The sequence below is a fragment of the Alligator mississippiensis genome, chromosome 11, assembly GCF_030867095.1.
Source record: "Alligator mississippiensis isolate rAllMis1 chromosome 11, rAllMis1, whole genome shotgun sequence".
Taxonomy (NCBI): Eukaryota; Metazoa; Chordata; order Crocodylia; family Alligatoridae; genus Alligator; species Alligator mississippiensis.
This window is the reverse complement of record NC_081834.1, coordinates 28,023,405-28,050,729: the sequence shown is the minus strand read 5'-3', so window position 1 is coordinate 28,050,729 and position 27,325 is coordinate 28,023,405. Positions and strand designations below refer to the sequence as shown.

Here is a 27,325-nt window from a genome sequence, read left to right as displayed (position 1 = left end):
ACCCAACGCTTGAAACCAACTGCCTGGCGGCGGCGATGACACCACCACCACCCGGCCAAGGGAGGGTCAACTGAGGACCCAGCTCCCTGCCCGCCCCGCCCCGCCCCGCCCCGCACCGGGGTGCGCATGCGCGCAGGGGAACTCCGGGCAAGCGTCCTGTCGGCCGGGCCGGGCCGGGCCGGGTTGTCTGCACCGCTGGGTGCGCGCGGGTCGGCCTCTCGGGCGCCGCCCCCTGCCGGCCATGGAGGAGCTGAGCCTGGCGCTGGCCGCGCGCTTCGCCGTGTCCCGAGCGCCCAACAGCCCCGCGGCGCCGCACCCGCGCCTGGCGCAGCACAAGGCCCCACCCGGCGGCCCCCAGCCCCGCCGCCAGGACGAGCGGCGCCTCCGCCTGCTCCGGCTGCAAAAGGCGTAAGTGCCACGGGCACGGCTGTGTGCGCGCGCCCCCGGGGCCCCGGGGCCCCCGAGCGCAGGGCCGCCCTGGGCACCCCCCGGGTCGCTGCCGGGCTGGGGGGGTGGCCCCGCGGGGCAGGCCGTGCCTCCTGGCTGCGCCCGGCTGCCGGCGCGAGAAGGGGCCGCGAGCGTCCTGGGAGCACGCGGGGCCTCCCGCCAGGAGCGCCAGATGCCTCTTCCTGCCCTGCTCGGAGCTGCGCCGTCCACCGGCACCTTCCCGGGCTTCCTTCAGCGCCGCCTTCCCGGGCGGGCGGTTGGTAGCCGGGGCGGGGGGGGCTGAGCGCGGGGAAGCAGAATCGGGCCTCGGGCGCGTGGAGGCAAAGGCCAGACGGCTGCGGCACCGAGCTCTGGGGCAGTGGGACAGACGTGGCCGTGCACGGTCTGACGTCTGCTGCCAGAGCGTCGTGGGCCCGGCCCTGGGGCTAGCGAGGTCTCGCTCGTGCAGGGATGGTCCAGCTGGCGGTTCTCCTTCGCCAAACGCAACTGGTCCCATAGCAAACGTGTTTATTGCCCAGCTCAACCCAGTGGCAGTGCTCCTGGGTGGAAACGCAGGGTAGAAACAGCCACACCAGCTTTCAAAGAGGGAAACTGCTTTCCTTTCCAGGAAGCGTTTGGACTACGTGAACCATGCCAGGAGACTGGCAGAGGACGACTGGACAGGACTTGAGAGCGAGGAAGAGGAGGAGGGGGAAGATGTGGACGATGAGGACATGGATGTCGATGCGGGCAAGAAGTTGCCTAAGCACTATGCGAACCAGGTGAGCATCTGTACCTAGGGAAACCAAGAGCCTGCTGCCATGGGAATGAGGGGAATATGCGGCTACCCCAGACTTGAGTCTAGCGGCCGAGGGTAGGGGAGCATGGCTGGGGCTTGGGGTGCTGCTAGGCAGTAGTTGAATGCATTCATGGCAAAATGGCAGCAGGGGCCTGTGCCTGCCTACAGCTGGATGAGAATGAAAACCGAGGAATCGGTATGTGTGAGTGGAGACCCAAACCACTGATAAAATCTAGAGGTTTAGAGGCTGCTGGGCCTTCTGGACCGATATCAGATCAGTACCAATATAAAGAAAGAAATTTGCTGTATCAGATTCCAGCCCATAAATGCCTGTGCTGTGCGCAGCTGCAGCGCAGCGCTTGGGCAGCAAGGAACAGAGCCGGCAGTATGGAGAGCTGCCTCCAGCTGGTCAGTCCGTTGTGGTGGAAGGGAGGGTGTGTGGGAGGACAGATCAACACCTGCTTGTGGTGAGGGAGGGGGCAGGGGCAGGGGCAGGCACTGCCCAGGCAGGGTGGGCACAGTGGGGTAGGGGGCAGCACCTGCCACTTCTAGCACCCCAGGAGGGCATAAGTGGGGAGAGGGGGCATGTGCCCCACAGGATCCACACAGGGGCAGGCTGCAGCCAGAGCTGTGTGGGGCTCTTCTCAACATGGACTGGACCCTTCCCGGTGCGTGGGTGGAGGCAGGGTGTTAAGCCAGGGCAGTGCTGGGAGCTGAGCTGCGGTGAAATTTGGGGTGGATGCAGCATCCTCCCAGTGCCACCAGCACCTGCTCTGAGGTCAGTCCCCGCTGAGAAGAGTCCCGTGCAACCCCAACTGCAGCCCACCCTGTGCAGATCTGGGGGCATAGGCTGCCTAGCCATGCGCCATGCCTGCGCAGGTCCCACCCCCAGTGGTGAGTGTGGGGCAGATGGTCTGGGATGCCTGGGCAGCGGGTCTGACTCTAGCAGCAGCAGCCAGAAGGAGCTGCCACTGCCAGGGCTGCTGGGAAATGGTGTTCAGCCATGGGCTGGATCCACCATTTTGCCCACCCCTGTTCTAGGTCTAGCTGTATAAAGCTGTGGGTCTTTGCTGAGTGTGGTCATTAATTGCATTGCCCTGCTTTCTCCACAGCTGATGTTGTCTGAATGGCTGATAGATGTCCCATCGGATCTGGGACAAGAATGGATCTTGGTGGTATGCCCCATAGGGAAGAGGTCACTGGTTGTGGCATCTAAGGTAAGAGATGGTGATATGTCACTCCACAGAGCACAGTAAAGGATATCTCTGGGTTTGTGTCAGTCTATCTTTGTGATGCTCATGCAGTCAGAGACTAGTGTGTATTCTGGGAACTCTCCATACAGTAAGGGGGGCTGATTCTGTTCAGATTAACTCAGAGAGTGTTATTACTAACCCCAGTGAAAGGAAGTCTGAAATGGGCTTTGCTGGGGCACCCAGTTACACCAAAGTGGTCCCAGATGCTGTTAACATAGCTGTGTCCTGTAGGGGAGATGGGACAGACAGTGTGTTAAGCTGGACCTGTGGGTTTAAGTCTTGGTACTGTTGGACACGATGGTTTACAGTGTAAAAGCAGCAAGGGTAGGCTTCAATTTCTCTGTTCTCTTGTAGGGCTCCACTGCAGCTTACACGAAGAGTGGCTACTGTGTCAACAGGTTCCCCTCTCTCCTGCCTGGAGGAAACCGGCACAATTCAGCAGGTGGGAAAGGTAATGATCTGAAGAGGCCCTCAGAATAGATGCAGGAGAACTGGCATATTGCTCCAGTCAGGTGCTGTCTTAGTGCTGCTCTGTCCAGAGAGCCCCACCCTGCCCCAGCAGAGTCCTGCTCTCCAGGGGATAGTGCGTAAGTTATCTCTGTGACCATGCATTTCCATCTCAAACGTAGGAGATACATGGACACTCACTAGCTTAGGCCACTCACCTTGGTAGTTTTTCCCTAGTTTGATGTTTCAGTCTAGGAGCCTGCCTATCACACATTCATTGCCTCCTAGAATGGTCTCTTTCCTGTGTCCTTCAGAGCTAAGTCAATGTTGGACTCTAAAGTAGCAGCTTTCACAGCTGGAAGAGAATTAAAGATTCTTCTGGAGATTGTTGGGCAGTCTTTCTGTGCCAAACTGTCTCGGAAGTCCTAATAGCATCAGAGCCCTAGAGCGTGATCCTGCATGTATATTGCTACCTGCATGTGCTGCCTGTGTTTGTATGTACAGAATACACGATCCTGGACTGCATCTACAGTGAGGTGAAGCAGACGTACTACATCCTTGATGTGATGTGTTGGAGGGGGCACCCTGTCTATGACTGTCAGGTATTGAACCTTCCAGCCCAGTCAGCTCCCACCTGTTTTAGAGAGTCTCATTTTGCCACCGTTCTCTGAGCTGCCTTGCTGCAGGTATTGATGCTGAGCAAGTTGTACAGCTGTTTAACTTATTAACAAAGTGGAGGTGGACACACACTCTCTGCTTTCATTTTGCTAATAAGGTGGTCATGGAGAGCCGCAGGGGTTGGAGTTTGGAGGCCAGCTGGGTTCTGTAGTACCTAGAAATTTTTGTTTGTTCTTTGGGGTCCTTTGAACAGAGAAAAGTGGAGAAAGGAGTCTACAGATATTTGGGGTTCAGTGGAGTCTGAAGATGCTGGAAAACCAGGAAGGAACACAGATACAGATTTCACGTGGTTTGGGGTAGATGTACACTAATCCATATCTCTTCTTCCTCTCCAGACAGATTTCAGGTTCTTCTGGATCCACTCAAAGATACAAGAGGAGGAAGGTCTGGGAGAGAAAAGTAGAATTAATCCGGTAGGTCCGTCCTTTGTTTCCAGAGACAGGGAGAGGCATTCAGTGCCAGCTGTGTTTCATCATGTTCATTCACAAAGGGATTTTCTGTCCCCTGTGTCACCGCTTGGCCACAAAATGTTCTTCTGATGAAATGAGATGCCATGTTCAGGATGTAAACTGAACAGAAAATAATAAATTTGTATTCCTTCCAATAAGAGTTGGAGAAGATCTAGACCGCAGGGTATTAAATGACTTCTGTACCAGTTTTAGCTTCCCTGACTGAAATGCAGATGTAAAAGAAAACCAGCTAAGTTTCCCCAGGGACTGCCTTCATGGTTATCATGTTTGCAATAGGAATCCGCCCTGGGTGTGAGAGGGGAGGCTCACCTGCTGTCTGTCTCCTGCCTGCCTTTGGAGGAGGGGTGTCAGACTTTCAGGGCTCCTCATGAGCCAGAGCTGTACACAGTTGCAGGGCTCAGGCAAGCAGCGGCGGTGGTTGTGAGGGTTAATGCAGTCATTGCTTGCTTTTTGTTGCCAATATGCATCCCCAAAGGAGCTCCATACCCTGGATTTCAGTGGTGGGTCCTACCTGCAAATTCCTGATCTCTCAGCCCCACAGGGTAAATGTTTGATATCTCTGCTGTTAGACAGCTGGCATTTGAGGCAAAGTCAAAGAATCATAAAGCATCAGCCTTCCCTCTGTTGAGCTTGCCCAAGCTTTAAGGAACTGGTGCCGTATTGGCACCTGATTCTGTGCAGTGCTGATCATCCTTCGCTTCCAGTGACTAACTTGAGAGGTCCTCACCCTCTGCTCAGTGTTCTTGAACAGTCAGTCCTGTTTGCAGGGCACACTTCAAGTTGCCAGGACTCTTCCTGCACAGATTAGGCATGCTCCAGGTTCTGAAAAGCTTTCCCTGTTCCTCTATCATGGTTGCTGAAGCATGGATGAACCATGATCTCAGAGACATTAAACATAGAGCCTCTTTGCCATGTCTCCACTAAAGAAACCGATATTGGGCTTATTTCCACAAATAGTGACAGGAAGGTACAGTGCCCACCATATGCTGTGATTCTTTTCTGTTCAGTTGCAACCACTGCATTTGATAGACATTTCAAGACTAGGCCCACAGATGGATAACTTTGCAAAGTGGGGCCTGAGTTATATGGTACCTCCTATGGGGCTAAGCAGGGTAGGGTGGCACCTTAGACACTTATTGGTTCAGAGAGGTATAAGTTTTGTAGGCATCAGCTTACCATCTAGCTTCTGATAGGCCTGTCAACTATGGATGCTCATGTCTGACTACCTGACTTCAGACTAACCGCTTCTGTGAGCCTAGGTGAATAGTAATAAGGAGCCATGCTGTTGTGGTTACTAGTAGCTGGACAGTGCTTACTGGTAGATTCTAAGAACCAAATTCAGTGAAGGTAGATGTTGGCACATCTCTCTTGATTTCACCTCAAATGCATCCTTTTATGCTCATGATGCATTTGTTTACTGGCATAAAAGATGCACTTGAGACACCAGGTTGAAACTTTTGTTGTGCCAAAGCAGAAGTAACTTAACTGTTGAGCTGTTTGGGGGTGTTTCAATAGTATTTTCTGTTGACTTGAAGCAGCGCCTTTGGACAGCTAAGTTCTGTCACCTTATCTCCACTTTCCAGAGCTTTGCAACATGTGATACAATGTGTTGCCCTGTTTTGGGTGGGAGGGAAGGTATTAAGTAACTCAAACCCCTTCTTACTCTTTCAGTTTAAATTTGTGGACCTGCAGAGTTTCCCCTGCACCCCAGAGAGCCTGTGTGAAGTGTTGGCCATGGACTTCCCCTTTGAGGTAACTGAGCCTACAGTCAGAGGATTGGGTACTTGGCACCATGTGGGGGCTCCAAGGCATTACAGCAGTGAGCTGTGTAGGAATGGTTGAAAAATGACTTTCAATTCTGGTAAGACTGTTACATTTTATGCTCAGTGGGGAGCATTTCTTATCTGATTTTAGGAATAGTGTGCTTTGTCTATATGCTGGAAGCAAAGCCTCAGTGGGGTTGTTGCTCAGTGGGCCAGGAATCTTTTCTTATTTGACTTAAAAACTATGCTCCCTAGATGTGCTGGAAGCCAACTCATCTGCAGTGCAGTTCCCTCACACTGGATCAAAATGAAGGAGAATGACTTGGTGACTAAGATTTTAGCCTGAGACTTGAAAAACTGCTTTCATAGCCTACCTCTACCACCATCTCCTTGCATGACACTTGTCATGTCACTTAATCTCTCTGTGCTTCTGTTCTTCACCTATAAACTGGCCATAATGATGCTTCCCTCTCTCAGAGGGGGTCTGAGAAGGATAAATTCATTTGCATTTCTGCTCAGATTCTGCAGTGATGAACCTTGATAGATAGGGAGATAAGCAGCATTCTCAACCCTCCCAAGCCGTGTGCTCCATTAATTTTTAAAATGCATCTATTATGCTTTTCAGCAATGAAAACAAATACAAGATGAACCCTATTAATAGGCAATTGTTAGATTACTGGTAACAGCTGACTTACTGCCATCTCATTTAAAGCAAAGAATCATCAGATGAGATAGGAAGTCTGAACCCCCATTGCCAGACCCTACTCCAGATATTGATAAAGAACAAACTGCACAGTATTGATAAAGAATAGACTGCACAGAACATCAATAAAGGGTTTATGATTTCTTAGTCAACCTGCTCACTCAACTGCTGAAACATGAGTAATCTGGTTGCCTCACTAGACACAGTGTCATATTTGCCGGAAAGCTCATTTCCTCCCCTCGAAACTTCCCCCTGGAAAGGAGCTGTGGAATGTGGAACCGCACTGGGGGTGGAGTAGAACGTGAGCTCTTACCAGAGAAACACTGAAACACTTGAAAAGTCTAGAGATAGAGAAAAGGAGACTATCAGACTTTTCCTTGAAACCGAATCCCAGTTTGTCTCCAGTTTTCCAGCAGTGAAAGGGTAATACATCAACATGCTATGCTCTAATTGTAACCCTAGGAATTCTCTTTCTAAGCCAAGAACCTCACAGAAATAGGCTACCATGTTTTTTGTGAATAAAAATAACAGAGTGCTGGTATCAAATATCCCACCAGAGGGAGCCCGCAAAGTCTCAGTAAGGTAACATTAGTAACACAAGCAGGACAAAAAAAAGAAGACTTGCTTAGGACTAAAGAGTATAAAGAGTTAAGTGTTGCTTATAGACAACATCCAGGAAAAAATCCCACTAAACTGTGCTGTTTTACCCCACCCCACATGCCTTCCTGGACAAGTGGCGGGAGCAGCGGCACAAGCTGCCAGGCGAGCAGGCAAGCGCTAGACAAGCCACTACACCAGCGGCTCCTGGACCAGTGGTATTCAGTGGTGGGAGTCGCGCCCCCCCCCCCCCCCCTTCCCTCCCTGCTCCATCCTGCCCCTGCCCCACCCCAGGTGTGCAGCACTTCCCCCAGCCTCACTCCTACCTCACCACGGGGGGCTTTGATCTGCACTCCTTTCCTTTCCACCCCACCAGACTTACCAGCTGGACACTGCTCTTCAAGCTGCCCAGCTGGTATCGAAAATCGGATTGTTATCGGCTGATATGCGTTCTTAAAAATCACCTGTTATTATTGGCCCCAAAAATCTCTATTAGTGCACCCCTAGTTAAAATGGCCTTGTGTTTACAAATGTCTGTGAGCTTGGCTACCACTAGCAGAGCCCTTGAAGATAAGCTATACCTGCAAAATTTGTGTCTGGTCCTCATTGTCGTGAGACCACAGGGAGGTTATTCCATTAGCTTCAGTCGAGTTTGGATTCATCTGTTAGTACCTAAATTGGAGTGAATTACAGGCCTCATAATGCTGGGCAGTTGTAAATCTGACTGCAGTCACTGAACATTTCATTTGAGATCCCTGCAAGCTGCAGGTGCTCAACGTGCTGGATAATCAGGCCACTGTTATTTAGGAGTCTCATTTTGAACCATAAAAATGTTGGTCATTAAAAAAATAAATAACTTCAGGGCTGCTGGACCAGCTTTCCATCCAGTTTTGTTTTCCAGGTGCTCTGACTTCCCATGCAGACCATTGTTAACCCTCTATCTGATTTGGCTGGTGTCTGTACAATGACTCTGTCAAGAGGCAAACTGCAAATTAAATAACCATGGACAAGTAAGTAAGTGGCAAGAACTTAATAGAAAATGCCGCAAGAGTAGATGTGAGCTATCTCTCTCTGCTGAGAATTTTTCAGCCAGCATGTCGTGAAATCGGACAAATGGAATTGAAATTGGGTTCCTTCCCTTTCAAAGGCCTAAAGGTTCTTTAAGACTGTCTGTCATGGGATGGCCAGAGTACATTCTTAACAAGTGCTGGATTTATCAGAATGTGTTAGCAGTGTGTATATGAAAGTATGGACCACTAGAATATAGTAGGGCAGGCACCATCTCTTCCTTAGTTCTCCTTTATTTTCTCCATGTGCATTATTATTTGAGGAAGTGTTGTACATTGTTATACCCAAGCAGAATATGAATGTCCTTGTTTTGGTTCCCAGTTTACTCCTACTAATGAAGTCCCTTTTTCCTGCTATTATATTGCTAGAACCTTACAGTGATTGATAACTAAGTAAACCTTTCCCTTCCCCTGTATTCTGCAGAGTCAGCCTCTTGTCTTCATGCACAAATTGCTTTTAAGAGCTCACTAAGCTTTGCTAAGGAGCACTGCCTGAAACATTAGGGAATCCCAAGGTATGGTCCAAGCCCACAAAGTGCACCTCTGGGAATCCATGGAAGGGGGAGTTAGAAATCCTTTGGTATGTAGGGTAAAGAGGCAAAATGTCAACCAGCTGCAGTACTGCAGTGAGTGGAAGTGGAAGCATGAGTAAGGGCCCTATCCTTTTAAACTGCTGAGTGCCCTTATCTGCCATTGATTGCAGTGAGAGATTAAGGCACTTATTACCTCTGGGGATTCATTAAGAATTTATTTACCGTGAGGAAGCTGAAAGAATGGTAACAGTATAAGAATGAAAGCTTCATGGCATCATCTGCTCTGACTCATCACTTTCAAAATGTGCTGTTTCAAAAAAAAAAAAAAAATCAGTGAGATGTCCTTTCTATCTGCTGCTGTGTTAAAAATAAGGCGAATATTCACAGAACTGGGTCATAGCAACCAAACTAAAAATACAGGTGATTGCAGATTGACTGCCATGAGCCTGTGTGTTTGTTCTGCTTCTGTAATGATCAAATTGAAGCGAGCCCTTGAGTGCTTTTTTGTATGAATCCAAATAGTGGAACTGGCTGACGGCATTGAAACTCTTTTTGGTTTCTGATTTCCTTTCCTTGGTTTATTTCATTTAAATGAGTGAATAATATGCCTGGTCATTCTGACTTATAAATGAATGAAGATCAAAGGTGAGTAAAGCTGGGAAGCCTCATGGCAGGTTTTTGCTGTCAGATCTTCTCATGTACAATTCCATGCCTTTTGTCTAGTGATTCAAACTCAGCCCAGTTATCCACTCTGTCTCTTGCAGGTAGATGGGCTCCTCTTCTACCACAAGCAAACTCACTACACTCCTGGCAGTACCCCACTGGTAGGCTGGCTGCGGCCCTACATGGTATCAGACATCCTTGGACTGACTGTGCCAACAAACCCACTAACTACCAAGCCAGACTATGCCGGGCACCAGCTCCAGCAAATCATTGAACATAAAAAAAATAAAAAGCTGGCTGCAGGGGAAGGGGGCTTGGATCCTGAAGAGGCTGCTGAAAATGGGCGTTATGAGTTGGAATACTTGTCTACCCCTCAGCCAGCAAAACCTCCCAGGAGCCTACATGAGACAGCAAGCCAGATGGAGAACTAGACTGCTGTAACAAGATGGTTTTATTTGGAAAGGGTAAAGGGTCATCACTCAGCTATAGTGTAGCCTCTTTACCGGCCATTGGAGCTCACACTGGCTGGGAGGGAGAAGAAGGGTATTATGAGATGGCTCAATTTCAAGTGCCTGTAAAGGGTATAGCATGGCTTCAGCACTAGTTTTTGAAAGAATTCTGGATCCTGAGGCCCCTCTATGCCTCTGTTAAGGAATTCCACTGTGGGAGTCTTTAAGACTGTAGCCTGTGATAAACCGCATGATTGTTTAGGACCTGATCATGGTCCTGTTAAAGTCCATGGCAAAACCGTTTGTCAGGGGCAGGATATGAACTCATTAGACGTGAATGCCTGAGCGTAGCCTGGACACCAAATACCGTGCCCTATAATTAGGCTACAAGTTTCTAGGCATTTAAATCTAAAGGCTTTTTGGTGAAAGTTTTGTGGTCAGTTTGTTTCTTGTTACAAAAGTTTGTGACGCACTTCTGTAAAATCTGAAGGCTTTATTTTCAACACCCACATTTCTGAGAAACATAATTTCCTTGCATCAGAGCGAGCCCCCAACTTTCAAGTATATTCTTGTGCAAAAAGAACACAGCATCATTTTTATTCTTGCTGACCTTTTCCCAGTAGGAGGAAATGCCCTCCTGTGGGGAGGCATTTTTTTTTAAATAGTAGTATTGATTCTGAAAAATAAAGGGTTACACACAAATATGAACTCATCAGTATCTGCCCACTAGCTAGACGCTGAGCTGTACAGCATGTTTTAACTCTGTGTTTAAAATGTGATTGGTTTTAGAATATGAATGCCAATAGGCTAATATCACTACCCAAAAACAGAACACTTGCGCAGGTTTGAGTCTTGTAACTATTGGGGCACTTTCATCTCCCTTGCTGTTCTCTCCACTGTTACGCTGCTAACCCCTTCTTTTATAAAGACCATCGTCTTTATTCCTGTGCGCTAAATTTTATGATACAGATGAATCTCTGGTAAACTGAAACTGCTGAGCTCAGCTGGCTGCTTATTCAAACTTGATTTTCAGCTGGAGATGAAAGAGCAGTCTCCTAAGCCAGGGGTGTCAAACTCACCTTGTCTCCTGGCCTGGATCCAGACAGCAGGGCTCCTTGTAGGTAGTGAGGTAAGCAGTGACAGGGAGCCTTGTGGGTAGCAGCCATCACTTATTCCTTCCTCCCCATGACTCCACACTGCCAACACCCCCCCCCCCCCCCCCAACTGGGCTCCATACCCTGGATTTCAGTGGTGGCCCCTGCCCTTGAATTCCTGGTCTCCCAAGAGCCTGCAAGCCAGATGATATAGCTCCAGCATGCAGGCCATATGTTTGATACCCCTTCCTAAACACACAACTGTAGTAGAAAATGCATGTGTTTTAGTTTCAGACAGCCTATTTGAATTAATAGGTGGAGATGAAATTTTATCCTGTAAATACCATTGCAGATTGTGTTCCTGATCTCCAGGGAGATACCTCTGTATGTCTCTGAAAAGAAATTGCATCCGGTACAGGACGTGATATACACCCTGACAGCAGGAAGATTCTGTACACACAGCAGGTCTATTTATCTTCTTGCCCCAACTCTACAATACCCCCATTCTTTCCAGAAAATGCTGGTTTCTATGCTGGGAGTTTGGGAGGCTCAAGATCACTTGATTGGAAAGCCATTGTTCGTAAGAGAGATGGGCAACAGTAATGTAATAACTTCACTGGAAATTGCTTGGAAGAGCTTTGGCCTACTATACCCTCTTTCTTCACACACAGCTAGGAAATGACACCCCGGGTGTGTGAACAAATTCAAGTGGCTTGAATGTTCCTCAGATGATTTCACACAGCTGGTTATTATTAGTGTGTGAAGAAATGGGGGGGGTGTGGCTGAACTATTTGCCTTTCTCTTTCCCTTCATAGTGAGAAGGGGGGGAGCATGCAAAGGAGCAAGTTGGCCTGAGACACATGGTTTAAATCAGGTCTGTCCAAGTCATTTGGCCCTGTGTGCTGGATCCAGACCACAAGTCTCAGGGGCCAGATGGTCCATCTCTAACAGCAGGGCAGCAGTGGCTCAGTGTGGCTGTTGGAGTCACTGCATTGGTGCAAGTCTGGCTGCCACTTGCTCTTCCTTTTCCCCTGCTGTTGATTTGGTCACCAACAGTGACCTAAGACCCCAAAGTTAGCCCGGGTCAAGCAGCAGAGTTTTTACCGTAGACTCAAGAGCTGCTCCAGTACAGCAGCTCTGACAACTGCATCAACAAGCCCCGTGGGCTGAACAACTCTGGCTTAAACCAGTGGCAGGTTCTGCATGTTTACAAGAACACTGCTCTCTGTAAGCTGCAGCTTCAGGTGGTAGAATTAGTGTGCTGGGGGCCTTTGCCTTTAAGCTGGGTGATGGAAGGGCCTTTCTTGACCTTTCCTGCCTCAGGCAGGGGGTTAGACTAGATGTGTTCCTGAGGTCCCTTGCAGCCCTACTCTATGATTTCTATGAACAGTTGCCTATTGTATAGCAACAGATAAAAGACCCTAGGTCATTACTGAGTAAGCGAGGGTGCTATTCCGATTGCACTTGGAAGATCTGGATCAGAGTTAGCATCCCTCTGGTAAAGGCTGGGAAAGCTGCAGCTCAGATTGCAATTGGATGTTCTGTCCTTCACAGATCTTTTCAAGGTCCTGCAGTAGAGAGAGGGTAGTGAGCAATGTGGAATACAACGGCAGATAAAAGGGCTGTATTGGCTGTTGTCTCTGATGGAAGAGGGAAAGCAAAGCTCTTTTCATATATTACAAAGAGGCCCCATCCTGATATTGCTGCATAACTCTCTTTAAAAATACCATCCAGGCTCTGAAAATATTGACTTTGCAGTTAAGGTTGGAAGTGAAAGTGTGTGGGGAGTCACTGCAGCCAAAGCAATTTTTTCCATAACTCTTATTTGCTGGGCGTGATAGTCTTATCACTGTGTTCTCAGTCCTCCTCCACACCCAGCATGCACCTGTTCCCACTACCTGTAAGTGGTGACGTGTAAGTGTGTCAGATGCCAACAGTCTGCTCAAGCAAATGCTCAGTAGAGTAGGGATGACCACAGCATAGCCTGTGTAAGTCTACAGAAAGAAAGTTTAGAGCAGGGGTGTTAAACATATGGACTGTGGGCCAGATCCAGCCCCAGGGTGCAGCTGAATGTAATGCCCTAGGTTAGAGGTTTCTTCATCCCCAACATAGTGCTGTAGTCCACAGTTGAGTCCCAGCTTGAAAGTAGAAAGGGCACTGTCAGCTGGGCTCTAGCTTCTACAGGCTTTGCTTCTATATAGAAGACAGGGGTGGTCGCACCTGTGCTCCGTTTTGTCAGTTAGGTGCAAACTCCTTGGTTGCGGGCAAGTTGCCAGGCCAGGCCTCATCAGCTAAATAAAATGTCCACCCCTGACACAGCCATGGAGGCCAGCTTGGATGTGGCTTTTTGACAGTGATGGTTGTTGCAGTGCTTTGACCTGCCCCCAGAGGCAGAGCGTAGTGTTTGTCATGCAATAATGCTCTGAAGAATGTTGTTAAAAAGCCCGTTGGCCTGCAGCTGTTCCCATATCCTTCCAACCATGGCTGCTGTTCATCTACAAGTAGAAACAGCCTCCAAGACTTCTGTTGCTGAGATGGAGACAAATCTTTGGTAAGCAGGGGGCTGAGGGGGGGTTGTGGATACTCTGGCTATGTCGTGATGGGTCCCGAAATTTCTTTCTGTTGTATTATGGAAGAATGGCACAGAAAGCCCACTGATCCCATTCATATTTGTCTCTCTTGTCTTCCTCTAAAACAGTGAGAATATCTGTGTGGGTATATTTGTTTTTATACTATTTATTTATAGAGGTCAAATACATCAATGGCGATGGTTTCCATGAAGTGCCGCCATGAGCCAGGGTGGCTGAAACCTCTGACTAGTGCCCGTTACAGTTCCTGGTCTGCCAGACAGTAGTTTTTATATCACCCAGCCCTGCCTGTGGGCTATAATAATAATTGACCAGGTGAATCACAATAACATTAAGGTGAATGTACCAGAAAAGCAAACATAATGCACAACATAAATCATTACAGGCCAGTGATAGCCATGGCACTCCACACTTAGGGGGAGGCCCCATCTTTGATGTTCAGCTTTTCAGACAGCTTTACTGATTTGGACCGAGAGAGTTCCTATGAGCCCATAATGAACCAGGGGCTTTGGTGTGCTAAACCCAGTAAAAGCAGAACAAAAGGAATGGTCCTTGCCCCAAAGAGCTGACAGTCAAAGTTAAGACAGGAACTGACAATAGGCCATGGGAATATTGACGGTAGTCATAAATCATGGGGAAGGTATAATCTGCATCTATGAGCAACACTTCCCCAAAGGAACAGTCATTCTGTACATCTGAGTTCTCTCTTAATGGCCACATACCAGAGAGGGAGATAATGGTGGATTAGAGAAATCTGTTTGATTCCTGGAGAAGGGTGAGTTGTGCAGTGTGTATTTTTTGCAGGACCTGAACTTGGGGGTTGAAATGATTTTTCTCGCATCAGATCTGAGTCTCTGGATGCACACCATAGCAGTCTACCCTAAACTTGTCTCTGTGGGTGTAGATACAGAGAGGAGGCATTTGATTTTTGACAAGAGAGCGCACATGAGGATGGAGGAAGTGATGTGTTCAGAAGCTGCATTCAAATCTGTATCAGATTACAGAATACAGCCAAGAAGCAGGGACCTATAGCTGAACTGGTGAGCCAGATCTTTGAGCCCAAGGTGACCTTTAGCTGTTTAGTTTCTCAGGACTTTCGCTCCTTGCTCCCCAAAATGCATTTTTTTCACATCACTCAGCTCCACTGGGGGCCCTAATGTAGACAAGGGACTTGCAACTACTAGCATTTTAACCACCATATCCTGGAGATCATCTTTGCATTAGACAGCCTGGTAGGTAAAACACTGACAGCTGCTGGAGCATTGCTTATCCTAGCCCCTGATGCTCAGAGCAGAGTACCCACATTGTATGTACTGAATAGATCCATTGGTTTATCCTGCCCTTAAAAACAAAACAAAACCTACCTCTATGTTGGCAGACATTAGGGGGAGGGTTTTTTTTTTAAGGGCAGGGCAGACTGATGGATCTATTCGGTACATCCAACATGGGTCTGTATTTAAACCCCAAGGCCTTGACCCCAGCGCCAATAGCCTCCTAGAAAGAAGCTGCACCATTCACTGCCCGGCGTCCTGCTCCTCCGCTTGGAGTCGGCGTGGGCGCCCGCGATGTGGGGTGCAGCCCCCGGGCACGGCTTCCCCCGGGCACGGCTTCTCCCGGGCCCGCAGGCCCAGGGCCTGCTCCCCGCTGTGCCGGGACACACGCGGGGCCGCGAGGAAAGCCCTCCTCCTCCCCGCCCTACACCGTGCCCGAGGCTGCAGGCAGGGCGCGGGGGTTCGCCGGGCGCCTCCAGGGCTCCGCGGGCGCAGCCGCAGCCCGGGACAGGACCGGCCTGACCCAGCCCCCGGCCCTGCCGCGCTGTGAATGGAGGCGCGGGGGCTCCGCCCGCCGGCCGGGGGAGGGGAGGGGGCTGTGGCCGCCTCCTCCCAATCTCCCTCGCTCCGCGCCGCCGCCGCCGCTTGCGAGGCTCGGGGAGCGGCGGGGCCATGCGGGCGGCGCGCTGTGGTCGCGGCCCGGGGCGCGCGCGGGCGGCTCCACGTGGGGACTCGGGTGGGCTCTAGCCGTGGCCGGAGCCGGAGCAGCAGCCGCAGCCGGCGGCGCCGGACGAGCGGGAGGCGGCGGCCGGGCCGGGCCGGGCATGGGCAGCGCCGCGCCCCGCTGAGGCTGGGGGAGCGGGATGGCCGCGGAGCTGAGCCCCGAGGAGGAGCAGGTAGGACCCCCCCCGCCGACCCGCACCCCCCCCCCCCCGCGGGAACCCCGAGTCGGCGCGTGCGCACTGTGGCCCTGGCCCGGGGGGGCACCCGCGCCTGCTCCAGTGCGTTTGGTTGGGGCGGTGACGAGACACTTAAGATCGTTTCGTGCTCGGGCGGCTGCGTCCCCGCGCTCCGCTCCCTGCAGCCCCGCGCGAAGAAGAGCGGGCGGGCGCCAAAGATTTCCCCCCCCCCTTTGCATCCTCTGGCTGGCTTGAATGAACCCACCACCCTGAGGCACGATAGCTGGACCTTCCTGCCACCTCATGTGCTCTTACAGGGTCCCCCCAGCACCTGCTGCTTGTCCCTGAGCCTGTCACAGGCCCTACATGTGACCTTGGGGAGGTGACTTTGTGCCTCAGTTTACCCATGTGTCAGACTGGGATCTCTACAGCAGTGACTGGGTTGGGAGCCTGGTGCCTTGTTACAGGTGCCATGTGATGCCACTCCCTGCTTTGAAACACGCTGGGGCAATGATCTTTGTCTGGAATTGTTGCCTTGCTGCTTTTAACCTGCTGCCCCCCTCCCCCCCTTCCTGTTTTGTCCGTTTGGTTCAACTCTCGAAGGCTGGAGTGGAGATTTTTCTGCTTCCCACGCCCTGTCTCTGCCCATGACGTGCGCATCTTCCTGCCACCCTGTTGCGTCAATGCAGGAGGATGTTGTATGCTTGTAGACACAGACCCTCTGCTGTGACTTTGCAGGGCCCGGGGTGCTAACCTCATCCTGGCAGTGACCGGAGAGCTATTAGGGAAGTGTAAAGCCAGCCCTGCTTTTCCCAGGGCCCTGTGCCGACTTTCCTAAGCTGCATCTTTAAGTCTTCTACATCCACGGTTTCTGCCTGCTGTGCCTGGCCCTGCCTCTTTCCCTGCCCTGCTGTACTTGCTGCCTTCTACCTGCTTCTCTCAACTCCTCTCCTATCCTGGCCCTCTCATGGGACTGCCTTCTTTCAGTGCAGGCTGAGACCAGATGGCTTTGAGCAGTTCTCAGACCAGACAAGGAAGTGTCTCTTCTGCTAGTCTCGGGAGTGAGGAAAGGGAAATACTGCTTCCTCTGCTGACATAGAGACCAGAGCTGTTGTGAAAAATCCAGGCCTCCTCCTGGTTCTTGTTTCAGTGGAAATCAAGTCTCAGCCTGGCCCTGGTCTTGCATCTGCAGGCAGATGTTTGTGCTAGGCCGTACCAAAGTCAAGGCCATGGGACTGTTTGTACATTACAGTAGAAAGTTCAGCCTTGCAGTTGGCTCTTGTATGTGAGTAGAGTACAATCTCAGTCTAGAGATTTCAAACAGTAGGGGAAAGAGGCTAGATTGTTTAAATATGATTTTTTCAGACTTGCTTTGCATATTCAGAGTGATTTTCTTCAGTCCACCTGAACACCCTCTAGTGAGCGAGGTGGTATTATCCACGTCTTGCATTAAGACGCAGAAAAGCTTGGTGACTTGCCCTGGCTCCCACAGGAGCAATCCCAGCGCTGGGATTGGAACCCACGCTTTGTACCTTCCAGCCACATGCCCTGACTTCACCTCCATCTCTTCTCTTAGGTCACAAGAGAGGTTTGTAGTAATGAAATTTCAAGATAAGTTTAATCAGATCTCTGGCTTTAGGGCAAGTAATCCTGTCAGGGAGCAATTACCATGTCGCATCCTCAAACTGGTGGTCAGGTGCATTAGGGTGGTTTATTTGGTCTTCCTCTCAATCATCATGTAGTGCTTGCTGTTTCAGACTGACCACTGTTCTGATTTGATATAGCTGATCCTTTGTTCTCTTACTCTGCCGTTGTTTCAGAGTGAAATGCCTGTATAGAGTCCAAGGTGTCTTAAAACTCTCGTGAATGCACGTCTACAGTGCGAGAGTCCTTGGAACAACAGCAGAGAAACTGATGTGGATATTGCCCCTGTGGAAAATCAGAGATTGGATTAAAGTTTAAGAGCATGGCTGTAGATTATTTTGTTAACTTTCAACTCTGCAGTTGTAGACAGAACCTCATCTGCCTTAAGAGTTGCAGGTAAACCTCTTTCATCCCTGTGTCTGAGAAGAGACATCCTAAATGAATGTTGGGTTTAAGGAGCAGAAACTGTTAAAAAAAAATCTGGGCAGTGTTTGTGGGGCAAGGGAACGGGGAAGAAAAAGTGGCTTTTCTTAAGAGGAAAAAAGTAACTCGATAGTTTATATGTAGAATTAAAGCTAAAAGTACAGCCTACTTGTTTATATCTGGGAAGTGATCAGAAGATGCTGGTGTTAGAACAGAGGTCTGGGATTGCCCTGTAGCTGCCTCACATTCCTGCTGCCTGCCCCTGCAGCAATGCAGGCTGCCATTTTGATTCACTTTCCTTCAGCCCATATCATTCTCAAAAAGATCTGCTCTGCTCGCCTTCCACATCGCTCCCAGCAAGCAATTGGCACAGTTTTATTTGACCAATGCTGGCTCCCCCCCCCCCCCCCCCCCCCCCCCCCCCCCCCCCCACTGTTGCTGCTCTTCTCTTCCTTTTCCTGATCAGAACCATACAGGGTGCAGGGATCAGTATATGAAGACAACACGCTTTCTCTTTTCTTACTCTGTTAAAGGAATGGTCAACATGGTCAAACAGTATACTGAGTCACATTGGGGAAGGTGATAGTGGCAGAACATCACCCTTTCTGTATAGAGAACTAAGGCCCTGTCCAGTAGTATAATGTATATGGTTCAGTGTTAGATCCATTTCCTTACTTTGGATTAGATTCTGATGTAATTTGTCCAAGATATGCTGATCCACAAGCTTTCTCTTAAGAAAATAGTGAGAATTTCCTGCACCTGTTGGATCTTCCATCTCCTGAAAATGGTAGGGTGTGCAGGGAGACTCCCTTAACTCTAGCATTTTATCACAACTCTCTATTCATCCAAAAAATGGGGGTTCTATGAAGTGACCACACAAGAGAGAAGCAGCAATTGAAAAATAATCTGCTGGATGTTTTATTTAAAGCAGGAGTGTCAAACATCCCTGGTCTCCTAGGTTGGATCTGGACCATGGGGCTCTTTGCTGGCCAGATCTGGACCTGACAGAGGCGGGGTAAGCATCAGTGGTGGGGCGAGTGGTGATGTACCAGCACAGCCATTGCTTGCCCTCCTCCAAAGGGTGTCCCTAACAGGGTCCCATAGCCCTGAATTGTGTGCCAGGCCCTGCTCACAAATTCCTAGGTCCAGCTGAGCCTTACAGACCATATGTCTGACACCCTTGATTTAAAGGATGCTGTCAGACTGAACATGGGACTTCTTGCTGAAACTGTCACCTATACTACTAGGAATAACACTAAAGGCCCCAGTCCCACCAACATTTTTATGCTTTCTAATTTTAAGTGTGTGAGTTGTCCCGATAGAACAGTACTCACGGTGCCTTAAGGCAAGCATGTGTGCAAGTGTGGGGGTAAGGCTGAGATTATTATAGGGATGAGCTTTTTGGGTGGGCATAGGACCTGAGACTATTGAGAATGGAGAGGGACTGGATTTTAAGAGCTAGGCAATTGCTTGGTAAAGGGGCAGTTTTACATTTAAAACAATGCACCTTGTGGTCTGTTCTTGCCATTTTTCAGTAAGTCAACAGGGCAGCCTTAGTTATGACTCAAATGAGACTCTGAAGAGGCACTTACGGCGTGTTGTTTAGGGAGTAGATGGCATTTTTGTGAATTGTTCCCACATCAGTGTGCTGCCTAGCATCACAGGGCACTGTGCTTCTGGACATGCCCTCTAGCAGAGGGAACTTTAAAAATTGGCAGATGGAGGTCATGGCAAACCTCAAGGTCACTTTTTTACAAGAGTTGAGATTTTTGCTCCAGTGTCTCTAGGCTAAAAAGTCATTGCAGTCTGCTGGCCTAAATAGTTTCTGGAATGTCAGTGGGATTTATTGTTCACTTCCTGCTTTAAAAGAATGTGTGATGATACTTCATGCTGTTGAAGAATTGCTGTATTTCACCCCAGTATGGAATGTATGTCAGCTGTGGGTTGTATGAAGCATTTGAGTCTACAGTGGGAAAACGCTATATAAGGACTAATATATATATATAAAATTAAATGATACTTCCATAAGCTGTTATAGCATTTTGATGTTATGTAAATGGAGGCACTGTTAGTCTTATCCCTGCTATATCTATATGGGTTTAGTGGAGGAAAACTGGGTCATCTTGTCATATTGCACTGATTTATAGTCCTATAGCTTAGAACCCTACTGTTATGCATAAGAGAAGGGACAGCATTTACATTTCCTCCTTACATGGATTTCTTGTTACTTTGGCTTTCTTGTTCTTGTGCAGTTAAAATGCCACCATTATAATGGGCTTTGGATTTGGCTTTTTTTTGAGGGGGTAGGCAGGAAGGGATAAAAGACTTGCAGGCCAATTCAGAAAATAATTCCAACAAGGCCAATGTCCTCTCACCAATATCTCCCTAAAAATACCCAGCCCCACATCTGCTGTGACAGAGGCAAGAAATTGGATTTTTTGAAGTACAGCTAAATTAGGCATGCCAAAAAAAATAAGGGGAACATGTAACATGTTTCAGTGATTAGGTAGACTTGCCTGCTTGTATATTATATCTTCTTTCCCCCTGCTGTTGTTTGTTAGGTACATGGCCCCCATTGGTGTAAGATATGAGCCCTTCAGTCTATATTAGGTTCATCCTCTCGGTGTACCCATGAGCTAGGGAAAGTCAAAGACAAAGAGATTAAGTGATATTTCCATGGTCATATAAGAAATGTGTGGCAGAGGAATTGAACTCGGGTCACCCCTGGCCCAGGTTAGCTTTCCACTCTTGGGCCATTCTTCTTCTCTCTTCCTACGTTTCCAAGTGCGTGTTTTCTGGGAAAGAAACTAGGTCTTTGTATGTGCCTGTACAGCTCCCAGTGCATGCTGGAGGCTAGCACAGTATAAATACCACTTCAGTAATCATTCCATTTTACAAACATCCCATCAAAGAGTGCCTGCATCTTAGGGATGAGTGAATTATTGTATTTTCTTCATTAAACTGGTAATATAGTAGAGAAATGCCTCAAGACACTATATAAATGCTAATCAGAGACATTTATCTATGCCAGTCAAGGGTCTTCTTTAAACTTATGGTTTTCGATCTTATGTCTATGTTACATTAATATAACCCAGATGGTCCTTCAGATTAGTGATCAGGAAATTTGAGCTTTGTCATGCTGGGAGTAAACGTCTGAATTGCTTATATTACTAAACAGGATACATTTTATGCCTTTTAAATAAAAAACCTAAACACAATTTCTTCATGCTCCTCCATCTCTTTTCCAGATAAGGCTTATATTTAGGATGAAAACAAGCATGAGAAATTGTGGCCCTCAAAAAGTATTGGGGGGCGGGGGGTGGTGTTAGCTTTGGAAAAGTACCAGACATTAAAAATGAAGCCTTCTAGTAAAAGTGCTGTATCATTATAACTATAAATAAAGATGACAAGGTACTTTAATGCAAAAGATACAAAACTTGAGAGACAAAGTCAGGAAATGAAAAAGTTAAACTGCTTTCTAGCCACATTTCCTCAGCCCTGGTTTTGAAAAGGAGCCAGAAACTGACCTCTGTTTGCATCCCCAGATAATGACTGGCAAAGTTTTCAGGCCTGTAATTATTTGTGGCTCCAGCTTCTGTCACTTGGATATCTCAGTGGGCTGCCCCCTGTGGAGATGCTGGTGGGGTCAGGGTCTGTGTGACATAAAACTGTGTCCAGAGAATTGTATTCATAAAGTAAGGGAGGCCCAGTGAAGGCAGGCTTGGAGCTCAGGCCCACAGAGTGCTAAGCTATTCATTTCACAGCTGCTGGAGCAATCTAGACTTCCACATGTGCAGCAAAGGGGAGTTATCTTTACCCTGAGCAACTGCAGTTCCTGACTGAATGGTGCATCCTCATCATTGTAGTGACTTGAGTACCTTGAATTCAGTTTCCTTGTTATGGATTTTTGCAGCTCCATAAACTGTAGCAGCCTGTCAGGGCTTTAATTTCCACATGGAAAATGTATGCTAGTGTAAGCTTAGGTATGAACTTAAAGCACTGTTGTTATATAGGTATAACTCCCTATGTGGATGCACTTACTTCACTATAAGAAGAGCAGTTTTTTTCTAGGTTAATATATCTCACTGTAAAGTAGGTTAAGCTAAGTCTCCAGACAAAAATGTGTCCGTGTGGGGAAGTTGCAGCCATTTAACTATACCTGTATAATTATACTGGGAAAACTTCCTATATAGGGGAGCCCTGAGGCCAGTGGTTCTCAACCTTTTTAGACTCAAAGCACCCCTCATTAGATTGAAGGCATTTCCTTCCATAACTTTTGTGAATTGATCAGCACCCCTTTTTGAAAACAAATGTATGTATTACAGTATTACTTACCTCCTTGCAGAGGCGCCAGACAGTGGGGGTAAAGGAATGGCTAGGCAGGGATGAGTCTGCATTCATCTGTTTATGTCCTCGCATCTGGCTTATATCTTTGTACCTTGTGGCACTCTTTAAAGGATCTCATGGCACCCCTGGGGACCCTGGCACCCTGAATCACTGCCATAGGCACACAGAACCTATCTTCTACCTCTGTCTAGTTACCATATCCTGTGGTTCCACAGGTTTTTACCACACTAACATCTGAACACAAAACGAACAAAGAACAGATGCAGCAATATGTATGTCAACATAGAAACACTTCCATTTGACTGTGGGAAGCCTCTTCTCTGTAAGAACCATGTGTAGGGCAGGCATGCCAAAGGTTCTCGGACTTGGCTTTCTACAGTCCATTTTAAAGCCTCTTTTAATTTTAGTGACAGCAGAGTAGGCTTGGAATTGAGTGCTTTTGGAAATGCCACTTGTGAAACTATTTTAGGCTAGCTTTTTTTTTTTTTTTTTAATTGGATGCATTTTTTTTCTCTTGGCTTTTCTTAATTCAAAAATGCATACATCCTGTAATAGCATCTCCAGCTGAAAGGGGATTGTTGAGGAAAGTGAGAGTTAAAACAGAAGTCCTAATGAAAGGGGTGTTGCTTCCAGAACTATAGAGTGTGCGGTTTTGAAAGCCATAACACTCATGGAGAGACTGTTTCCTGGCAATGATGAGTACAAATGGCAAAGCATGATAGGAAAAGGGTAGAAGTTCTACACAGACGTCTAACAAAGAATTATATCCTTAGCTGAAACGGATCTATTTCAGCCAGCAACTGCACTGAGATCTCTGCTTTTCCCACAGTTGGCCTGCTTGTTTGAGCTACAGGCCAACCCGCCTTGCTAGCGTTAGTAAACTTGTAACCAGGCATTTGCAAAGGGTGACCCATTGGCTACTTGTGGCCAAAAAGTATGCACCTGGGATCTGCAAAGGGACATTTAATGGTGGCCATCCTTGACAGAAGCAGCAGATCAGCAAGACTGTAGATATTGAGTGTTCAGTAGTCATTTGAGTTTGGCAGTGAGTGACACTGGATTCTTCTTTTTGTGTATGTAAAGGCCTGTTGTGTGACCTACATTGAACATATATTTTGTTATGCACCCATGAACAAAATGTTATGAATCCCTGCCTTAACACATTCAGTGCAAAAGGTGAATGTGCCCAGCTTCCTTTCTCTGTGAATATTTTCCATTAAAGCAGGGCCTAAACCCAGCTGCCATTTAAATGCTGGCATTTAAATCCTCTGTTCCTCCTACAGAACCAAGATAGTACAGTGGAGTCACTGGTAATGTAAGATTTCCTGCAGACCTGGAGGGATCAGCTCTGGAGAAGCAGGGGTGTGTAGTTCAGCTTCCACCACCATTCACTCCTTCTTGAGTGAGCTGGCCAACAAGGGTGTCTTGTGATGACCTTATCTACTGGGAATGGAGAGCACTGATTCCTTTCTCAGAAATTACTCAACTGAGTTCCTCTGTGAATCCCAGAATTTATTCATTCCAGGATGCACTCGTACATGTGCTATATCATCTGATTTTGTTATGCAAGTTGCTATACAGCAAAAAGTCCCAATCCTTCTGAAAGAGATACCCCCCCCCCCAATTCATCACCTAAGTTAATTGGCCTCATGTGCATAAATATTTCCTTTTTCAACAACTGTGCTGGAGATTGACTGAAGATTTAGAGAGACTTATTATGGCAAGCAGAAAGTTCTCCCTGTGTAAAATAAGTTTCTGGCTACTTAGAGAGCTCTGCTTGATTTCAACTGCCTCCCCCCATCAATTGAAACTGTAGGCAGCTAAGAGAATGATCCTTTGCAAATATCTTTCCCATTTAGCTGTTCTGAATATCATGCATCAGCATGTGTTTAGCTCAGCAAAGAAAGTATGATGCTGAGTGTTCTCAGAAAATTATTTTTCAATTGTAGTATAATTTCTAAAGCTACCTTTTGTAAATCAAAGGCATGGCACTACCCTCTGGTGTGGGCCGTGCATCTTTCACATTGGTGGTTATGATTGAACAGCACAGGCTGTTCTAGATAAGATGTGATCCTGGACTCTATACAAGCTGAGTACATGCATTCTGCTGGTGGGGGGTTCTCTTGGGGTGGGTGGGGGGAATGTAATGCATCTGTTTCTTACTGAGAGAGTGCCAAAGGTGCATTGTGCAAAATAAAAGTACAAATCCCTGCTGTGAGCACTCCGTGTTTGAAGGGCCCTGTTGTCTTCTTCAACCCCCCAGGGATTATCCATGGTGCAGAGGGCTGTCTACTTGGTAGTGAATCATCTTAGCACCTCTGTGCTGCCTCCTCTCCATGACCTGCAGTGCTAGAGAGTAGGGGGTAGAAGGACAAAGATAGGACAGAGCATAGTGCTTGCTGACTATTCCCACCCAGAGTCTAGGGCAGCGGTTGTCAATCATAGTGGTGTGGCTCCCTGGGGTGCTGCAAAATCCTTCTAAAGGTGCCACACAGCGTCCACACTGTTGGATGTGCAAACACCTACACATGCCTCACAAGATGAATCCAGAGATTTCATGGGTTCCATAGACATTAGGGCCAGAAGGAACCTCATAAGATCATTGGGTCCAGCCCCCTGCCAGAGACTTTAGGTAGGATTCTGTAGTGTCAAAAACATTCAGGCCTGTTGTGGTTTTTCAGAGTTCTTTGCAGCAGAAATACTCTGTTTTTCTACAGTTGAGAAATGAGAGAAAGCTAAGAGCTGGGATTTTCTGAGCGGGGCCTTGAGTCTAACCTTACACAGTGCTGCTTGAATCTACAGAGGTTGAGAACTACTGACCTAGACATAAATATGAGCAGCTCTGAGGCTATTCTAACTGGCATCAAGGACTGGATGGGCCCCCACTACATCCATGAAATTCAGCAGAGGACACTCAAAGCTAACTGTCCTCTTCCACTCGGTGAAGGAACAGAGGTCCAAACAAATGTTTAAGCAACCATGGTGTTACTGACTTGGGCTAAGTGAGTAATCCAGATCCAAAACATCTGTTTTCTTCATGGCTGAAAAGTGCCATTTTTTTCCCCTCCCACACACACACATAGCTCCAAAATAACTAAATGTGCTTTCTGCAAACTTTCTGGGGGTAGGGGTTGGGATTCAAGAAATCTCTTCTGAGCTGAGCTCCTTGTGTGACAAATTTCAGGTAATTCTGTGAGCAAGCTCCAAGCTGGTAGGGGTTAAGGTAGAAGCCTCGTCTGATATGGCTGAGGTGCTCCGATATCTCTGTGGATGGTTGGGGTTGGTCAGCTGTGCTGCCAGCTTTTGTTGTGTTGCCTGTCCAGTGGGAAGAATTCAAGCTTCCCTTTTTCCTGCCTCCTTCCCTCTCCCTTCTTTCTGCTTATGTAGTTGGGCACTCAGTGTCCCAAATGCAAGTACCATCTGCTGGAAACAGGATGTGCCTGTGTTAATAATTGCATTAGAATGTGCTGCTTACCACCTGTTTGCGTCCCTGGGGTCTCTAGCTTGAGGGTTCAGCTGAGATAATTTTGGAGGAGGTGTAGGGGGTTTGCAGGAAGGAAAGACAGCACCACCCCAGCTCCCTGAGGGAACAGAAATAAAAACATGCATCATTAAAAGACAAGTGATGGAAAGAGGACCATCAAGCATGTGACACCATTGCAAATAGCATCCCCTAGAGGAATGACTTCTTGTTATTGAAAGTGTATTTAGGATGGCAGGTTACAGGCTGCTTGGGCTCAACCTGAAATCTTGGTCAGTGCTGACTGGGGCACTGCCAGAATCTTTTTGGGAAGGTCCTAGCTCACAGCACTGTTTGGGAAAAGCTCCAGAGTCCTGGGGGGTTAGCTGCTATGGACTAGTTGCTCTTCTGAAAAGTGCTAGCTGCTGGAGTCCCAGCCAGCTTTGATATGAACTGATTGCGAGGAAGTTTTTGCTGCTGGAGTCCTCTTTCAGTGCCAGAAGGGCAACATTCTAGCATGGCTTCCACACGGGTTTGTGGGACATACAGGCACCTGAACTTAGGTGGACACAGGTCCTGTGACCTATGTCTACACAGAAGGGAGAGACTTCCCACCGGTGCTAATACTGCTACAGCTCCATGGCTGACAGGAGCAGAAGGAGCTTTGCTATAGACTAGCCCCATGACTGAACACCACTGTATCGTAAAGTTGCAGCCTTGGTTGTATGATGGCCAGTACTCTCAGAAAGATAGGGCTGGCTGGGACCTCAGGAGGTTAGCTAGTGCAGAATCATCACTGTCTAAAGCAGTCCAGATAAATGCTTGTCTAAGCCGTGCTCAAAAATGTCTAGTGATGGAGACTCCACCCTGTTGCTCTAATTATCTGTTCCGGCCTTTAACTACCCTCATGGTTATAAAGCTGTTCATTAGGGACCTGGTTTTGGTTGGAGTCTGGTCAGTGGTTCAGTGAAAATAACAACCATGTCTACACTAAAGCTATGCTTTTGCCAGCCCTGGGGGGGAGTAGGGAAGGGAGGTGGGTTGGGCAAGTGGTAGAGAGGGGGAAGGAGCATTTCCCTCTCCAGTGTGCTTGTTTAAAAGGCAGCATGTACACAGAGTATACTCTGTGTACGCGCTGCCGTAGGAGCAGCTGTGCTTATGGATAACTAAAAAGCCAAGGGTCCTTCTGACTTGTTAAGCAAACAACTTCAGCAGGGTAAAGCAGGGAAGTGAAAATGGAAGGACCCTGGTTTCCTTGCAAGAGCAGTGGTCTTGCCCTCCTGGTGCCCTTTCAGCTGTGTTGGGAATGATGTCAGGCTTTTCTTCAGAGCCCTACATTTTCCCAGCCTGGGCCAGTCACACATGGCTGGTGAAGTGCTGATAAACTCAGGCCCTTCACTTCCTCCCGTAGGAAGTCATTAACGCTGAGGAGCTTTTCATGCTGAATAGCTCAGAATAATTCCAGTCAGTCTGGGGCTTTCAGGCTCTCCAGAGCTGCCTGACACGCTACACCGCCGCCTCAAGCGTCCAAATTTTTTCCTGTTCCCTCTGTGATGTTAGTACTTGAAAGCCGGCATTAACTGTTTTTTGTTCTCTATTTATTTATTTATTTATTTATTTCTTTCTTGCGGTGTTTGTTGTTCTTGCACAATGCTTGGTATCATGGAAAATTCCTTAATTTCGGAACGGCTCTTCCTGTTTGCTGTCTTGGGATGGGTGACTTCAGTTCATTATGCCTGTTTGTTTGGCTG

General features: G+C 48.1%; 2 protein-coding genes across 3 annotated transcripts in view; both read left to right on the top strand.

Moving 5' to 3' along the window:
• Window positions 1–203: 203 nt before the first annotated feature.
• Window positions 204–10,550, top strand: SNUPN (snurportin 1). Of its 2 annotated transcripts, none has more exons than XM_019477883.2 (8): window positions 204–408; window positions 1,055–1,208; window positions 2,338–2,442; window positions 2,833–2,920; window positions 3,430–3,527; window positions 3,939–4,016; window positions 5,745–5,825; window positions 9,501–10,550. In XM_019477883.2, the coding sequence occupies exons 1-8, from the start codon at window positions 242–244 to the stop codon at window positions 9,828–9,830; spliced, it is 1,101 nt and encodes a 366-aa protein (XP_019333428.1). In that variant the 5' UTR covers window positions 204–241; the 3' UTR covers window positions 9,831–10,550. The 2 variants fall into 2 exon arrangements, with proteins under 2 accessions (XP_019333428.1, XP_006265502.1); XM_006265440.4 differs by having other exon boundaries at window positions 208–408; window positions 2,833–2,929.
• Window positions 10,551–15,432: 4,882 nt separating this feature from the next.
• PTPN9 (protein tyrosine phosphatase non-receptor type 9) overlaps window positions 15,433–27,325 on the top strand; it is a 58,370-nt gene continuing 46,477 nt past the window's right edge. The window contains exon 1 of the mRNA XM_006265434.4: window positions 15,433–15,697. Coding sequence (XP_006265496.1) covers window positions 15,665–15,697 — 33 coding nt within the window. The 5' untranslated portion in view covers window positions 15,433–15,664. The remainder of the gene's footprint in view (window positions 15,698–27,325) is intronic.

Coding starts and splice junctions, on each gene's coding strand:
- SNUPN (XM_006265440.4), top strand. CDS start 242: ATGGAGGAGCTGAGCCTGGCGCTGGCCGCGCGCTTCGCCGTGTCCCGA. Junction 1,209..2,337: donor CTAAGCACTATGCGAACCAG/GTGAGCATCTGT, acceptor CTTTCTCCACAG/CTGATGTTGTCTGAATGGCT. Junction 4,017..5,744: donor AGAAAAGTAGAATTAATCCG/GTAGGTCCGTCC, acceptor TTACTCTTTCAG/TTTAAATTTGTGGACCTGCA.